At 57.1% G+C, this 16,679-nt stretch overlaps 8 protein-coding genes across 8 annotated transcripts; 4 read left to right on the forward strand and 4 right to left on the reverse strand.

Moving 5' to 3' along the window:
• Positions 1-2,958: 2,958 nt before the first annotated feature.
• On the forward strand, positions 2,959-4,663 carry LMH87_007416 (uncharacterized protein; the record flags this gene model as incomplete). Its single annotated transcript, XM_056192502.1, has 2 exons — positions 2,959-3,257; positions 3,319-4,663. 2 exons carry the CDS (start codon positions 2,959-2,961, stop codon positions 4,661-4,663), a joined length of 1,644 nt encoding a protein of 547 aa, XP_056060716.1.
• A 627-nt stretch (positions 4,664-5,290) lies between these two features.
• LMH87_007417 (uncharacterized protein) lies at positions 5,291-6,715 on the reverse strand (the record flags this gene model as incomplete). Its single annotated transcript, XM_056192503.1, has 1 exon — positions 5,291-6,715. One exon carries the CDS (start codon positions 6,713-6,715, stop codon positions 5,291-5,293), a length of 1,425 nt encoding a protein of 474 aa, XP_056060717.1.
• Positions 6,716-7,584: 869 nt separating this feature from the next.
• LMH87_007418 (uncharacterized protein) lies at positions 7,585-8,388 on the forward strand (the record flags this gene model as incomplete). The annotated part of the gene is made up of 1 exon (XM_056192504.1): positions 7,585-8,388. The coding sequence occupies one exon, from the start codon at positions 7,585-7,587 to the stop codon at positions 8,386-8,388; it is 804 nt and encodes a 267-aa protein (XP_056060718.1).
• Positions 8,389-8,442: 54 nt separating this feature from the next.
• LMH87_007419 (uncharacterized protein) lies at positions 8,443-10,283 on the reverse strand (the record flags this gene model as incomplete). The annotated part of the gene is made up of 2 exons (XM_056192505.1): positions 8,443-10,164; positions 10,218-10,283. The coding sequence occupies 2 exons, from the start codon at positions 10,281-10,283 to the stop codon at positions 8,443-8,445; spliced, it is 1,788 nt and encodes a 595-aa protein (XP_056060719.1).
• A 292-nt stretch (positions 10,284-10,575) lies between these two features.
• On the reverse strand, positions 10,576-11,030 carry LMH87_007420 (uncharacterized protein; the record flags this gene model as incomplete). The annotated part of the gene is made up of 2 exons (XM_056192506.1): positions 10,576-10,837; positions 10,906-11,030. 2 exons carry the CDS (start codon positions 11,028-11,030, stop codon positions 10,576-10,578), a joined length of 387 nt encoding a protein of 128 aa, XP_056060720.1.
• Positions 11,031-11,805: 775 nt separating this feature from the next.
• LMH87_007421 (uncharacterized protein) lies at positions 11,806-12,591 on the forward strand (the record flags this gene model as incomplete). The annotated part of the gene is made up of 3 exons (XM_056192508.1): positions 11,806-11,850; positions 11,949-12,410; positions 12,469-12,591. 3 exons carry the CDS (start codon positions 11,806-11,808, stop codon positions 12,589-12,591), a joined length of 630 nt encoding a protein of 209 aa, XP_056060721.1.
• A 639-nt stretch (positions 12,592-13,230) lies between these two features.
• On the forward strand, positions 13,231-14,241 carry LMH87_007422 (uncharacterized protein; the record flags this gene model as incomplete). The annotated part of the gene is made up of 2 exons (XM_056192509.1): positions 13,231-13,268; positions 13,332-14,241. 2 exons carry the CDS (start codon positions 13,231-13,233, stop codon positions 14,239-14,241), a joined length of 948 nt encoding a protein of 315 aa, XP_056060722.1.
• Positions 14,242-14,445: 204 nt separating this feature from the next.
• LMH87_007423 (uncharacterized protein) lies at positions 14,446-16,437 on the reverse strand (the record flags this gene model as incomplete). Its single annotated transcript, XM_056192510.1, has 5 exons — positions 14,446-14,676; positions 14,730-15,579; positions 15,635-15,888; positions 15,945-16,015; positions 16,077-16,437. The coding sequence occupies 5 exons, from the start codon at positions 16,435-16,437 to the stop codon at positions 14,446-14,448; spliced, it is 1,767 nt and encodes a 588-aa protein (XP_056060723.1).
• Positions 16,438-16,679: the final 242 nt, after the last annotated feature.

The following is a 16,679-nucleotide window of genomic DNA, read 5'->3' on the forward strand; positions in this document are numbered from 1 at the left end:
ACCAGCTCAGGGCCGTTAGGGGTCTCGGGCCAGAAGAATTCTCGAAAAGGATCGAGAAACATGTCGCGAATATCCGTGTTTCAATTTTTGACAATGATGACGCCTCGATGGATTGAGTTTCGGGGTTTATTGTCACTATTTCCAGTGGCTTGATGGGCGCCAGCCAGCTCCCCCGCCACCGGAAAAGCAGCTAAAAGCTATGCTGACAGGACGCCAAAACGTCGTGAACTATTACTCCAAGTGGGCCATCAATAATTCGAGCAAAATGAGTTTTCACAACCGGGTCATGCGATGACTAGCATATGCCATGTGGTTGGTGCGGGTGATGGCAAGGCTTGCAAGGCAAGGCAAGCAGCTCGGGGCAAAGTTGCATCCATCGGACCTTCTGTGGAGATGTGGCGGGTTAGGATCCGTGAAGCAGCCTTTGCTGGCTTTCAACGGCTGGCCGGGCGCGGTGTGGCTTTGTTGCTTGTTGCCAGTCCTCAGAGAGTGGGAGCATATGTCAAAACGTCAAGCGGCACACCTGAGCCAACTTGGCCAAATTGCAGCACGAGCGGGTCTAGACCAATGCCAACTAACAGCAGACTATTCTTGGAACGGCCGGCGCTGGCGGTAATGGAGGAAATGTTTGCCAGCCGGGCGTAAAAGAATTACTTCTCGGAGTTTTTTCCACCCGCATGTGCACGCTATGAAAAGCCTCAGTCGCAACCACGGGAGTCACCGCCTCAGAGTTGCATCAAGGCCACAGTAGAACATGGCATTTCGGTGTGGGTAGAATCTGGGGAAGACAAAGTCAATTTGCGTTGCAGTCCGCAGTTAGGTTAGTGATTCGACCATAGCCTTGCCTGAAGACCCATCGCTAATTGACCAGTCGTCAGCGCGCCTCGTGGCTACATGTCCTGGCCAACGTGCTACCTCTCCAGTTGGAAGAAGCTGTTGCAAAATAGGCTGGCTTATTTTTCAGCGCGGAAATATTGCCCGGGATTGCCTTGCTTTTGTTGGTTTGCCTTTGTTGACAGTCGACTAGTTAGGTACTCACTGGTAGCATCCGCGCAGCTATTGCCCAGCCGGAGCCGAAGCTGCCAAGGCGGGCCACGGGCGTAGGGCCAGAAGAGCAGTCCGTCCGAGGACAGCGCCAAAGCGCCCAACTTGATTGACGTGGTGGCTTAAGCCATGGTGGAGAGATGGCGATGTGGTGGGTTTTGTCGTCGGTTGCAGGACGTCGAGGCTCGAGAGCATCAAGAGCCAAAACATACTCGGAGAGGCGAAAAAAGTAAGAAAGAAGGGCAGCTGAGGAAAGGAGTGCTGCCGATATTCAGAATCCCATCTCGTTTGTTGGTGCGAACCCCTTTTGCTAGGGCCGCTAGGGGAGCATCCAGAAGCACGTTTCGGGGCAAGTCTCCTCCCCCGCAGTGACGATCAGCAGACGATCCGCAAGAGTGTGAGGCGACAAACAAAGGAATCTTCATTCCAGCACGGATAGTGGCCAGACACCACATGGGCGTGCCGACTGACTGTCCAGACACCACTCCGAACAATTGTCCGGCTGCTGTACTCAAATGTGGCAATACCATGGTACTGAGGCCTGGACAGACGCCTCTGACGTTTGGTGTTGCGGCAGAGGCAGAGTTCAAAAAATGTGTGCCGGTTGGTGCCTCTTTCGTGGCCTGGCCTGGCTGCCGGGCGGCCTAATTCTCGGCGCCATGCACTCCACGTCGTGAGCTTTTCGGCTGGTCGATCCCTACCGTCCCTCCTGTGGCTTGCCACGCCCCCCGGTCGCCCGCAAATGGCGTGGCCAACACTTGATGGGCAGCACGCAGCAGCAGCCCCCAAGCTAGACCAGCTTCGTCGCCCTTTCAGCGGCCGCGGTGAGGTGTATGTGTGTGGGACACGGACAGACTTGCAGTTTACTGAGGAGGTGCAACAATCGAATACGGCGCGGCTGTCGTACACGGTGCCACTAGGTGCCGCATGGAGGAGGGGGCGGTCGGAGGTTGTTTACACAGCGACGTCTGACGCTCAGCTGCACAGCGTTTGCCGAGCCTTCATCTCCGAAATAGAACTCGTCAGTATCAGACATGTTTCACGTGTTCAGAAACTGATGAAGACCTTCTGATGATGTCCATGTCCTAGTGTAGGATGAAAAGCGAGGCTGACAGCGAACCGGCCGGCACAGTGTGAGTGTGGAGAGTGGGATTGGGAAATTTCTGGTCGATGTCGCGACAAAGAAGGCTGGCGCGGGGGTGCACGGCCTCGGGGGTGTCGCCAGTAAGTTGCAGCAATACGGATATACACGTCCGGGCCCTCGAAACAACATCACAAGACAAAGTACCAGTAGCTAGTTACTGAGTAGCAGCCACCAAAAACAATCTTCCAGACGGCTAGCCTGCCGTTTCTTCTTTGGGTGAGCACTGCATGCACCCGGGCTGACTGGTCTCTGGCCTCCCAACTCTGTCCGGCAGACACCACCACCACACTAAAAGCTGCGTCCCACACCATCCTTTCGCCTCGACACCTCTCTTATTAGCAGTACTCCGTACTTTATTACCCCAAAATCCGGCTTAAACTACACTAAGCTCGGCCGTTCATGGATCCCCTGCTCTCCAGCTTTGCCCGCGCGCGTCTTTCTCCAAAACGGAAGCTGGCCAATTGGTAGCTAGCTAGCCAGCTTCACGGCCAGCCTGTTTTGCTCCACGTACCCCATGGGAAACCACGCCCCCCGGGCATGGTCCGCGTGAGCATCCAGCTGCTCGCCTCTTTTTCTTTTCGTGCTGACCCCTGCTGCTCTTCCTGATCAACTCGTTCGTGCTATAAAGAGCACCGGCTTCCCTCCCCTCCACGGGTGCTTCGCCCGGTGGGTTTTACATTTCTTGCATGTTGTAGACTCCTTGACGGAACGGCGACAGCTTCAGCACTTGGTTAAGCCTCTTACACCTCCAAGAAGCTTGGCCCTTCACCATGCCTATCGGCAACTTGTACGTCATTGCAGGCGTCTCCGTCGTCGGAGGCGCCCTGTTCGGCTTCGACATTTCGTCCATGTCGGCGCAGCTCAGCGAACAGTCGTATCTGTGCTACTTCAACGATGGCCCCAAGGGTCCCCCCTTCACCCAGGAAGAGTGCAGTGGCCCGAAGCCGCTCAACCAGGGCGGTATCGTCGCCTCCATGGCCGGCGGTTCTTGGCTGGGTGCTCTCATCTCTGGTATCCTGTCTGACCGCCTCGGCCGCAAAAAGTCCATCATGATTGGCGCTGTTATTTGGTAGGAACTGCTCTCAAACTTATTTGGACATGCCCCGTCACAGCCGCTAACTCGTCAGCAGGGTCATTGGATCTATTCTCTGCTCCGCTGCCAATGGCAGGGCTATGCTCATTGTCGGCCGTATCATCAACGGTCTGTCTGTTGGTATCGAGTCTGCTCAGGTCCCCGTCTACATTGCCGAGATCTCGCCTCCCTCCAAGCGTGGTCGCTTCATCGGCTTCCAGCAGTGGGCCATCACTTGGGGTATTCTCATCATGTACTACATTTCCTACGGCTGTGCCCAGATTGGTAAGAACGAGTGGAACGACCACAGCACCGCCAACTGGCGTGTCCCGTGGGCTCTCCAGATGGTTCCCGCCATCTTCCTGTTCTTCATGATGATGCCTCTGCCCGAGTCTCCTCGCTGGCTCGCTCGCAAGGACCGCTGGGAGGAGTGCCACGCAGTTCTCACGCTTGTTCACGGTCAAGGAGACCCCAACCATCCCTTTGTCTCTTACGAACTTCAGGACATTAAGGACATGTGTGAATTCGAACGTCGTCACGCCGATGTCACCTACCTTGATCTCTTCAAGCCCCAGATGCTCAACCGAACCATCATTGGTCTCTTTACCCAGATTTGGTCGCAGCTCTGTGGTATGAACGTCATGATGTACTACATCACCTACATTTTCACCATGGCTGGTTACACTGGCAACGCCAACCTGCTTGCCTCTTCGATTCAGTACATCATCAACGTCTTTATGACGATTCCTGCGCTTCTTTGGGCTGACCGATGGGGTCGCCGCAAGACCATGCTCATCGGCTCTACCCTCATGGGTCTGTGGATGTTTATGAATGCTGGTCTTCTTGCCACCCACGGAACTGAGATCCCACGCTCTGAGCGTACCACCGAGGCCGTTTCCATGACTGTGTCTGGTGCGCCCGCCAAGGCTCTCATTGCCGGCACTTATCTCTTTGTTGCCTCGTTTGCTCCCACCTGGGGCCCTGCCTCGTGGACTTACCCTCCTGAGCTGTTCCCTCTGCGTCTCCGTAGCAAGGGTGTCTCTCTGGCTACCTCGGGTAATTGGGCCTTCAACACCGCTCTCGGTCTCTTCACCCCTCCTGCCTTTGCCAACATCACCTGGAAGGCTTATATTGTCTTTGCCACGTTCAACGTTGCTGCCTTTATCCATGTTTTCTTCGGCTTCCCTGAGACGGCCGGAAAGACTCTTGAGGAGACCGAGGCAATGTTCGAAGACCCCAAGGGTATTCCGTATCTCGGTACCCCTGCCTGGAAGACGCATCCTGTCACCGGCGCTATGCGCAAGGCTGAGCACGGTGATCTCGAGGCTGCGGCAAAGATTTCAGAGATTGAGAAGCCTCACACCCCTCCTGTTCAGGAGCTCGAGGTTCCCCCCAAGCAGTAAACGTTTAATGCGGCTGCGGGTCTTGTGAAGCTGCTTGTGATTATTGACCACTTAACATGGCAGTTTCGTGGAGGGATTACCTTGATTATTGTTTCTGTGAATGATAATAATAGTAGTTTGTTTACAACGATACCAATGGACGATGCTTTTCGACACCTTTAATTTTCTAATGAACTGTGATCTCCAATTTCAACATTTTAGCTCACTTTTATTCGAGCAAGGCCTCAAATTAGCCGTCGGCTGCCCTCCCCTGGCCTTTAGTATGGAGGCGCATGCTAAATAGTTCTCCACGGCATTGATCCATGTTCGTGGCGCCCAGCCATGCCATCACAGAATAAATGAGCCCGCGTGTGCCCGCTTTCCACGCCACTTTCACGGGAGCCGGGTAATTTCGTGGAAGCGGGTACTATGGCGAAGACTATCCGTAGAGTAAAAGACCTATTTGCCATTTCACATGCCAGTTGCTTATTTTTACTTTACTCTGCGCTATTCGGCTTTTACCTCCCAGTGGCATATACAAGCCCTGCCGAGTCTTTCTTGAAAGTCACCAGGGTATCATTTGTCAACTAGACAACTAGGCTTTATAATCGTGTAATCATTTATGCTCATAATGCTCGTAAACATGCTCTATTCCTCCCGGCAATCCCACTCCGTCCACCTGCGAATCACCTCATCCACCTTTCTCACATCGTCTCTTGTACTCGCCACCTCGAACCACTCCCTGTGATCCCTCCCACAGGCCTTGCACGTCTCTTTTTCAGCCCGGAATCCCATCCCGGTGAGTTCGATATGAACCAGTCGCTCCACGCGCTTCGCGTGCGGCGTCATCATACCCGCTGCCGCCGTGGGTGGCGACTCGCTCCCCCGCCGATGCCTGCCTGGCGACGGCGTCGGCGTTGGCGACGACGAGGATGCATAGGGGTAGTACCGCAGGACTTCAATGTCGTACCCGCACTGGCGCTGCCACTGGTTCATGCGGCGCTGGACGTTGGCGGCGCGGCCAATCTTGAGGAGCATGGTCTGCTTGCCGGGCCGGCCGTCCCTGTGCGACTGCGAGGCGTACCGGGAGACGGTGTCGCTGGCGCGGCGGCCGCGGGCGGGCGATGAGGACGACGGAGGGGCAAGGAGGGACCGTGCTGCTTCGACGGGAGCACGCGGCTGTGTGCTGTTGCTGTCCGGCTCCTGCACGAGCCAGAACATGTAGATGTAGCCGGGCTCGTCGGACTCGGTGACAGGCCGGACGAGCTCGGCCATGAGTAGGGATGCAGTAGCAGCGTCCAGCGAGTTTGGTATAAGATGCTTCAATTGTGCCGTGACTGATGTTTCTGACTTGGAGCTTTTCGCGGGCGATGGCATCGGCGGCCGGCAGTATTTCGAAGAGGGTGGACGATAATGGCTAGAGTATGATGCTGTAGAAGGTCGCTGAGGTTGATATGTCGGCATTGGCTCCTGCTGATAAGGCTGGTTTGAAGGTTTTGGCTTTGGCTTCTCCGCCGGCTCATCCTCGACCTGCTCGATCGGAATGCTGAGGCAGCAGCACAACTGGAGCTGGCTGGCCGGCTGCTTCTTTTTCTTGTGCTGCTGCTGCGGCGGCCGCGAGGGTCGCGCAGGTTTGCCCTGGAATCCCGGTGGATAGATTGGCGTACCCGATGCCCCTCCACCAGGCCTTTTCCCAGGAGGTTTGCTCGGACGCGCGGCAGAGTACTTGTCGCCAATGTCCACCAGGCCCAGCCTGTCTGCCAAGGTATCCAGACTCGTGCGCTCCTCGCGAATCGTCGGCACCGCCGCATACCCGCTGCTGCCTTTGGGGCCCGGGCTGGACGCCGCAGAGTGGCTCGCCTGCTCCTTGTGCTGCCAGCAGTACAGGCTCTCATCCGCGGGGTCGTCGTCGAGTACGGCGGTCAGGTGGCGGCCGCCACCGTACCGCGTGGCCGCGGCGAGGGGCCGGCGGCATGGACGCCCGGAGGATGTAATGCCACGACAGGTCGACTTGGGATCTTTGGAGTCGGAGCGCGCGAGCAGTGACTCGGGCGTGTTTGCAACAAACGGCATGGTGCGCCGGGTGCACACAGCGTGAGGGTGGGCGCGTGCGTCGGGTTTGGAGGTGAAAGCCGTCGGGCACCGCCTGTGGTGTCGGCTATACCATTTGGTGACAGAAATTCGAGAACTCTTGAAAATATCAGAGGAGGGGTTAGATTCGCCGTGTAGAGAAGAATTTCGATTTTACAGAGTTATAGAAATATCAACGGGTTAGGTCCTGGGCGGAGGCAGCTCGCGCCACGAGGTTGGTGCCCGTTCGCGTATGTGGCTGGGAGTGGCGCATGGTTAGACAGGGCGGCACGGTGCACCACTGACAGGGCGTACAGTTGCGCAGAATCAGGTTTAAAAATAGTGAATGGCATTACATAAATTAAAGCATCCAAATTTACGGGTATAGCTCATCTTGAGCAAGTATGCCTGATTAATACCAAGTACTCCGTAAATGCACAGCTGCTATATACTCTGTGCAAGCTTATAATACTCTGTGCAAGCTTATAATACTCTGTGCAACGTTGTCCGTGACTAACTAGGTGACAGATGATGCATCCCCTTCGACAACATGCTCAGCTCTTCGATTACCAATCGCGCACAAAAATGACATGCTTACAATAGCCAGCCCGCACCGTACTAATTACTTATCTCCGTTCCGTCACATTAATGATCGCGAATGTGTTCCGGCGCCGCGTCTCCGGTTTTTGCTGGCGGCGACGGCGGCGACTGTGGATCCCGAGCGGCGCCGCTAATGTAGACGGCGCCGCCGCTGGGCCGCTCCTGCAGTCGTGTAAGTGACATAAATACACTGCTCTGGCCCAAGTACTCTCAACTCAATTCATCTCTTCACTCATCTGCCTTCTCATCTCCATCAATACAACTTATCAAAAATGTCCAAGTACAACAAGCTTCAGGGCACCCGCGTGCTCGTCGTCGGCGGCACCTCTGGCATTGGCTACGCCGTGGCCGAGGCCGCCCTCGAGAGCGGCGCCACCGTCTACATCAGCAGCTCCAACCAGACCAAGATTGACGCCGCCGTCGCCCAGCTGCACGCCCACGCCCAAGCCGTCAAGCTTGAGCCCCTCGCCTCCGGCCGCGCCTGCGACCTCTCCAACAACGCCTCCACCGAGGCCAACCTCGTCGCCCTGCTCGACTGGGCCACGGAGCGCAAGACCAAGCTCCTCAACCACGTCGTCTTCACCGCGGGCGACTCCCTGCCGCGCACGCCCCTCGGCGACGTCACCGGCGACACCATCCTCGGGGGCTTCAACGTGCGCATCGTCGGCGCCCTGCTGCTCGCCAAGCTGCTGCCCACGTACGCGACGCGCTCCAACAAGACGTCGTACACCCTGACGAGCGGGAGCCTGGCAGCGCGACCGGCGCCGGGCATGGGCCTCGTGACGGGATTCGCGGCCGCGGTGGACGGGTACGCGCGCGGGCTGGCCGTCGATCTCAAGCCCATCCGCGTCAACGCCGTGCAGGCGGGCGCCATCCGCACCCCGCTGCTGGGCGAGAACCCGGCGGTGCTGGAGCGCTACGCCAAGGATTCCATCACGGGGACCGTGGGGAGGCCAGAGGAGATTGCCGAGGCGTACCTGTATCTGATGAAGGACTCGTTCATCACCGCGTCGTCCATTGAGTCGAGCGGCGGGCGCACCGTCGGCGCGAGCCAAGAGGTTTCCGAGTTCAACTAGCGATGAGCAGCAGTAGCATCACTGTACAGAATTTAGCTGAATACACTGTCCTTTTCACTCTGGAATCACAATGTCTCGGCCATCGTCCGCGACGGCCCAGTCTCCGCATCGCTTCAGCAGGCCCTTGGCTCCGTAGTCTTTGCTCGCGCGGACATCCTTCTCGCGCATGCGCACGTGAAACTTGAACCCGACGATGAACTTGCGCCCCAGCATGCCCAGCGAGCCGTGCGCCTGCATGCTCACCGCCGCCAGCACCTCGAGATCCGACCGCAGCGCCCTGTCCCGCTTCGCGCCCGACAACAGGTACTCCATGACGAGCACGCGCGTGCTCACAAACAGCGCCGCTGTGGTGTGCGCCAGCATGAATGACGAACCGGAGCCTGCGCGGCACGCGTCGCGGAGCAGCTGCACCGTGTTGCGGGCCGTGCGCACCGCATGCGGCCACTGGGCTGCCGCCGTCGCCGCCACGTCGGCAGAATTTGAGGCATTGTCCTCGTCGCCGCGAGGCACGGCGCGGTGGTGCAGGAATATCGTGCTGACGCCCAGCACGGCCGACAGCCAAACGACGTATGGCACGTCTGCCGGTTTCGCGAGGGACAGGTCAGACGCATAGCCCGGCAACAGAAGGCGGATTTGCACCAGCCTCTCAATGAGCCCATCCAGCGCTGCTGTGCTCTGCACTTCGGCATCCTGCATGTACACTTCCTCCGTGACGCGGCCGAGCAGCACATACGCGAGGATAATGTAGTGCAGCAGCGTGCATCGCCCATGCTCCCGCACGCGCGCAATGAGTCGGTCCATGTCATTCGTATACCTGAGCACCGGCCTGTCCATATCCGGCACCTCGGCATTCTGAAACTCATCCTCGCTGATTGGAAAATTGACTACAAGACGGCGCTCGTCCACCGCATGCACCATGCCAATCGGATAGCACAGCCCGCGATCCAGTATGAAAAAGGTCCACACCACGCGCCGGCACTCCTCGCGCTGCACCTCGTCCAGGTCCTCGACGGAGCCGAGGTACTGCACCATGGTCTCGTTGTCGAGCGCGTCGACCTGGTGGTAGCCAATGACGGCCGCCTTGCGCCACGCCTCGCCGAGCATCATCCACGTCACCGGGTAGTCGCCCTCCTGCAGCGCGTCAAAGATGAGCATCAGGGCGGCCTGCAGCGTCTGCAGGGGATGCTCCTCGGTCGGCAGCGACTTTTTCAGCGCGTCGCGGGCGAGGACGCGCCAGTGGGCCTGGGCCGCCCGGATTTGCGGGTTAGGGTGCCCGCTGGCGGCGACGGTCATGATAGCGAGGAGAAGGAGAGGGGGGATGTCGTCGATGCCGTGTGTTTGGAGGCGGGATATGAGCCTGCCTTTGTGCATGATGGGCAGGCTTGGGTAGAACCTCTCGAAGAATACTTTAACCAAATCTAGGGTGGCGTCCAAAGGTGGCATGGCCGGCTCAGACGAAGAGTTGGGGCTTGCGTTTTCAGGCGTCGGCAGCCCTTGGATTGTCTCCGTCATCGGTATGCCACTTTCCAGCCCAAGCCACGATGGCTGTTCTGCCACGGTTGCAGCCAGGGGCAGCACGCCGTCATCACCTGGCGGCAGCGGGACATCCGCGAAGCCAGCTGCCGGCCAGCCCGCCACGTCGGCAAGCGCCGCATCCAGGTTATCCGCGGCGAACCAGCTGTCACCCGCAAACGTCAGTTGTGTGTTGGTTGGCGGCGGTGTGTACACGCATATGCCTCCACGCTTCAAGCACGGCGTGCATGCTGGCCGGGTGCCCTACCGCGACATTAGTATCAGCTCCCATGTAGAAGTGAAAATGTTTAACTTACATCGCACTTTTTCTTCCTGGAGCGACACCCAGAGCATACGTCTTTTGATTTGGCCGGAAAGGACATTTGCCCTCATCTGTCACCTCATGGCGGTTACTTGCAACCGGTTAGCCTGCGATGGCTTCACGGGAGTAGTGTAAACTCCGAGTGAGTCACGTGACGATGCTGTGACACTTTGAACATATCGTGATGAATCCCACATCAATTAATATCCTGTGTTTCATTCTCATGCTATTTATGTCGTGCCAAGTAGATTTGTTCGCTTCGTCAACCTGTCCCCGGTCGCTCTTGGCTGGGATAAGGATTCTCGTGTATAATGCCGGCTTATATCGTATCGTACAATGAAAGAATGCATCGCTTATAAAGAAGCCCGCTCGGCCGCCCAGCTGTTGAATCCCACAATGCCCTCTGCAAGCACCGCGCCATCGCTCTCCCTCCCTTCATCCGCGTAGACGGAGACGCGCCGCCCGATGATGCCGTCGCTGCCGACCTGCAGCGAGAGCGACTGCGGCAGCGGCCACTCCCAAAACGCGCCCCCGGCCGCCGTGTCCCGCGCCGAGAGTCGAAGCTGGCGAAACAAACCGCAGTCGCTGGCATTTTTTGTCAAGTCGCCTCCTGTGCTATTAGCCCAGAAATGTTAGCAAAAGGTAATGTGGTGGGATAAGAGCTTTGAGGCGCATGAACGCACTGGATGATGACGTTGAGATCGGATGATAAAGACGCTTCGATTTGATCGTCGAATGCGAGCCGCGCATGTGTCGCTTCCATGCTATCCGGCTGTCCGGGGGTGTGAAATGTGAGATCGCCAGTCATGGTCGATGGTGATGATGCGCCCCGGGGCGGGTTGAGCGCGACCAGCGCGCCGCCGCGGGGGCGATGAACAGTTTCCGGGCCGCCACACATTATCGTTCTGTTTATATCGAAAAAGAAGATTTTCGTCTGTTGCCTTTATTCTCCTGATGTCGTCTTTGTGAATTACCGATTCTGAGAATGTGTTGCTATTCGCCTTCTCGCCCGCTTATATACCACTTCTTGGTCGAGCGCCGGCAGAAAACTTGCTCGATACTCCCTCAACACGCACACGGAATGAAACAAACAAATGACATTCTCGAAACTCGCTCAAAGAACTAAAAATATTCTTTTTTGTGACTGAATATATGAAGCAGGCGCCAGGCACCAAATCGCAAACACACAGGCTGACCGCGGGGACCCACTGGTGAACCTCTATGAGCAAGTTTGAGGGCAAATGCTCTAGATTACCGCCCAACGACATCAGCCTTAGCATGTCTCGCTCATGAAAATCTACCTTGAGGGCTATACCTCTCTCCCTGCGACTCGCTCTGGCGAATGGTAGCTTCCAGACATGACGCCTCGTTCTCGATTGGCTGAGAAGAGGTCTATCGCTCTTCAGCCCCTGCTTTGTAAACCATGATGTAAGTGAGCTTCCGATGGCGTGCAGCTGCATTTGTTTCCCCGCACATGGAGGGGTAGTTTATCTAGCTGTCTTGTTCATCTTGAGCTCTTCTTCTCTTCAATCACTATCGAGTTGATTTGTACTTTTGTGTGAAGCACCCCATCAACCGTCACCATGGCCAGCACATACTCTCTCCCCCCTCTCCCTTATGCCTACGATGTACGTTGAGCTCTTTCCCGCCCCTTCCGGCTATCCAATCTGCTACAAAGTGATTGCGTTGAAGTGTTGATACCTAACCTCGGCTTCCGTACTTTTAGGCCCTCGAGCCCAGCATCTCCAAGCAAATCATGGAGCTGCACCACTCCAAGCACCACCAGGCCTACGTGACCAACCTCAACGCCGCGCTCAAGTCGTACGACGGCGCCGACGTCGCCGGCCAGATCGCCCTGCAGCAGGCCATCAAGTTCAACGGCGGCGGCCACATCAACCACTCCCTCTTCTGGGAGAACCTGGCGCCCACCGGCCAGCCCGAGACCGACTTCGCCTCCGCCGCGCCCAAGCTGGCCGCCGAAGTCGCCAAGACCTGGGGATCCGTCGACGACTTTAAAAAGGCGTTTGCGGCGGCGCTGCTGGGCCTGCAGGGCAGCGGCTGGGGATGGCTCGTCAAGGACGCGACGCATGGGCTGAGAATCATCACGACAAAGGACCAGGATCCGGTGGTGGGCGCCGAGATTCCGGTCTTCGGCGTGGACATGTGGGAGCACGCCTACTACCTGCAGGTAATTTACTCTCTCCTTCCACACTGGTTTTGGCGAGGATTGGGCTAATGATGTGTAGTATCTCAACGGCAAGGCTGCGTACATTGAAAACATCTGGAAAGTCATCAACTGGAAGACAGCTGAGCGTCGCTTCGTCGGCGGTCGCGAAGACGTCTTCAAAGCTCTCAAAGCCTCGATTTAAGTTCATGTCCTACTTATCTACCGTAATGCCACACTAAACGGCTCAAAATAAAAATTGCCATGGCTTGTTCCAGATTGTTCAGCTCGGTCTTGCCGTACTCTGTCGCTTAACCCGTGGAAAAAGCCCCTTGCAATTCAAGAACCAAGATATATGAAGCATGTCAATCATGGTTGCACAGCATCAGCCCGTGTTATATTACCATGTTTGTGCACGGGAACGAGCTGAGCAAAGCTTGTTCCTTGGATAGTGCCCGGTGGTACGCGACACGGACGGCTGCAGCTGATATTGGTATCGAGTTTTCGTCGATCCTCAGCGCCACGGTTTCGCGGGAGGGGCGTTGCATACCGAGGCGAACCTTGTCAATTCTACTCTAGGTGAATCGTAGTGTAGATGCAGAGAACATGGACAAGATCCCGACCGAGGTAACACAAAAGATCTCACGGCCGCGTAGCGAGCGTGTCACAGTAGGCGAGAAAAGAAAATCAGACCTTGACTTACACGATGTTGTATATATCCAGAGCAGAACAAAAGCTATATATATAGCAAGGCCCGAGACACGCATTCTTCTTCACATCTTCATCTTCATCAACACATTCGTTCTCAGCTCTTTCAAGAAAGACATTCACTCGCTTTTCCAAGATGAAATTTGCCCCTACCCTCGCCGTCCTCGGCGCTAGGTTCGTTTCCTCCTCTCTCCAAAACCTCAATCAGTAGACTTTACAACTAACACCATTCTACAGCGCGACGACCGTCCTCGCCACGTTCGACACCGACACCGTGACAGTCACCCAGACCGTTGCAACATGCGGCGGCGATTGCCTCACCACCTACTACGGCGCCTGCACCAGCAGCTCCTCCTCCCCCATCTCCAGCAACGGCACTTCTGCGTCCACGAGCTACGCCTCCAGCGCTCTTCCCACCGGTGCCTCCACCTCCTCCGCGTACTGCACCGAGCCGTACGGCTGCGGCGGCGTCAAGCACCCCTCGTCCGCCACCTCCAGCGCCACGACGTACATTACCATGCCCGAGGGCACCACGACCACAACCGTGCACACCACGCGCACCGAGACCGTCACGTCGACAAACACCCGCAGCAGCAGCACGTCGTCCATGTCCGCCATCACAACCACCACATGCACGCACCATGTCCCCAGCGGCCCGTCGTCGCGCTCCGCAAGCTACCCCGTGTCCAACTCGACGTCCACCTACCACCCTTCCGGCTCAGTCACGTCCCGCACCTCGGGCACCGGCTACCCTACCGCCACGTCCGACAGCAGCCAGTCGTCTGCTCTGCCGACCGGTACCTCGAGCTCAGACGACAACGTCTATCCTCCTCTGCCGACGTACACCACCCCAGCCAACTCTTCCTCCAGCAGCAGCAAAACGAACCCAAGGACCTCCACCATCAAGACTTCGTACGCCTCGAGCGCCGATCCTGTAGGCACAAGCACCTCGGCGACCACGTCCACGGTGTCTTCTTCGTCTTCGCCCGCCGCGTCCTCGTCCACGTCCACAGACGGCTATCCGCAGCCGACGACGCTGATTACCAGCAGCCGCCAGCCCGTCTCTTCTATCAGCAACAGCACCAGCAGCGCCTATCCGTCGCCTATGCCCCCGACCTACGGCGATGAACCCCATTCGTACGAGTAAAACTCAAGTTCATCACCCCAGTATGCAGCACATACAGTAGCGCGAAAGAGAAGCTAGTCGTGTCAATCTTTAGATTTTCTATAGTCTATCATCTAGCATAAAATAGAAAGCCTGGTTTTCTACCAGCCGGTATTGTGTATGTGTATGGTTCCGTTCCCTTTTTGATATCTCTCTTTTCGTTCTTCATCTCCCGTCCATGACTGCTTAGTGTCCCTTGGAAAAGGACACAACAGCCCACTTGCCGTGCCAGCCCCATTTGCGGGCACCCGTGTCGCCGCCGCCGTTGGGCGTGGCCTTGAGCTCCTCGTCCTTGCCGTCGGGCAGGCCGACGACCACATCGGCCTTGACGGTGCGCAGCGACATGATGTTGGCGCCCGAGGCCGGACCCATGGGACCGAGAGCCTCAGTGTACGGTGTGGTAGGACTCCACCAAGCCTGCATCTGTTAGCGTTCCACCTCCTTTCTTTCCGTTTTCAGTATGTACTTACATCGCCAGTCAGCTTGCGGTAGTTGAGATCGCCCTTGAAGATGACGAGCTCAGACTGCTTGAGGTCGTCTAGCAGATCGGGCCTCTGGTGCGGCAGGCGCCAGAAGCTGCCGCCGGTAGTCCAGTAGCGGTCCGGACGCATGACGAGCTGTCCCTCGGCGTGGGCCTCGGTCCAGTGCTTAAAGACAAACTCGAGATCGGCCACCTCCTTGTCTGACAGCTTGGCGGGCGTCTTGCCCTGCAGCTTGTCGTCCTCGGACGGCGTCTCGAAGAAGGCGCGCGGGTCCTGGATGGCATTGAGCAGGCCGCTGAAGTCGGCGGGCAGCACGTCCGAGACGAACCAGGGGATCGACTTGGGGCGCAGCACAATTTGCGTGGCCAGGCCCGAGGCCAGCAGGAAGCCGCCGAGGACGAGGTCGACCCAGAGCTCGAAGCCGGCATTGTCGAGGACAAAGTCGACGCGGCGCTCGGCCTTGCCGTCGGCGCGAGCCTTGCGCAGGGAGTCGTACACCTCGGGCAGGTCGTTGGCGATGATGTTCTTCTCGGCGGCCTTGCGTGCGGCGCTGCCCTGCATCTTCTGGATGTCCTCGTACGTCATGTTGGTGAGCAGGGACAGGTCGGTGGCGTTGCCCCAGAGGCAGACCTCGAACATTTCGGTAAAGAGCGTCTTCTCGGCTTCGAGGTTGTGCGTGGCCTCCTTGCCCTTTTCGAGCTCCGTGACGAATTCCTTGTAGCGGGCCGCGAGCTCGAGGACTGCGTTGCGCGATGTGCGGAACGTGTCCATCTTTTGGCGGTAAAAGAGATCGTACTCCTTCCAGTGCTTGGTGGTGGAGAAGAATGTGCTTATGCGGCTGGGAGATGTCAGGCGGGAAAGAATATTATCGTGAAGGGGCAGGGAGGACATACCGGTACATGTAGCACTCGGAAAACAGCCAGGGGACGTCGTGCCAGGTTGGAGGGTTGCCGAGGGCGGCCACCTCCTTGTTGTATTCGGCGACCTCGTCGGAGAAGCCATCGTCGACAATGGGCGTCAGGGGCTTGTTGTGCTCAACCTCGTACTTGAGAGCGCCGAGCTGCTCGACAATCTTCTTGCCCTCGGCCTGCTTCTCAGCGTCGTCGGTCTGGGAGATGCTCTTGTAGATGTCGTCGACAGCGCCAGTCTAGATTGGGAGAGTTAGCGTCCGCACAGTCAAGCCAGATGAAGTTCCAGACATACCAGAATGACGGGCCACCTCTTGCGAACGGATTCGCTGGCAAAGGAGAGGGGGTCACTGGTGACGGATTTGCCTATAAATAAAGGTTAGCTGGTCGGTTGTCCAATGCGGAGAAGCCTGTGCGAGACACATACGGGTCTTGGTGTCAAACTCCATGGTGAAGGGGGTATATAGAGAAGATGTATAATGAAGGAGAAACCAAAGGCAGCGAGCTTGGAGATGCGCGTTTAAAAGGAAAACCCGAGGACGAGATTTTTGTTTGGGCATGGAGGGGCAATTGGTTGAGATGCGTTTTGACAAGGTACAGCTATTGCGTCGATGGAGGGGCACATGTTGCCCAGTCAGGCTTAGCTCGCCGGCCAGACAGAGGCCAGAGGGGCAGCCAAGCAGTCCGGTCTGATCCACTAAACCCGGCGCTGCAGTGACAGCCTCTACTGTAATTACAGCGCTCTGACTCGCCAAAGGCCAGCCTCGGCGCTGTGTTTCAGCAGACATCACCGCTATAACCACTGGAGGTAGGTACCTTGGCTTACGGCTTCAATCCCGAGCTCGGCAAACATTGTTATAAACCGCGAGCCGCTTTACACATGTCCACGATTCCAGCATCTCATGTCTGTAACCAGTACTACAGAAAAAAACCGCAAAGTCTCATTAATATGGAGACTTGTTTTATCGGCCGCATCTCCTTTTCCTTCTACTGTATTCCCGCCGCGCGCGCGCTGCACTGCAACCGCAAC

This window comes from Akanthomyces muscarius, chromosome 1 (assembly GCF_028009165.1).
Source record: "Akanthomyces muscarius strain Ve6 chromosome 1, whole genome shotgun sequence".
Taxonomy (NCBI): domain Eukaryota; kingdom Fungi; phylum Ascomycota; class Sordariomycetes; order Hypocreales; family Cordycipitaceae; genus Akanthomyces; species Akanthomyces muscarius.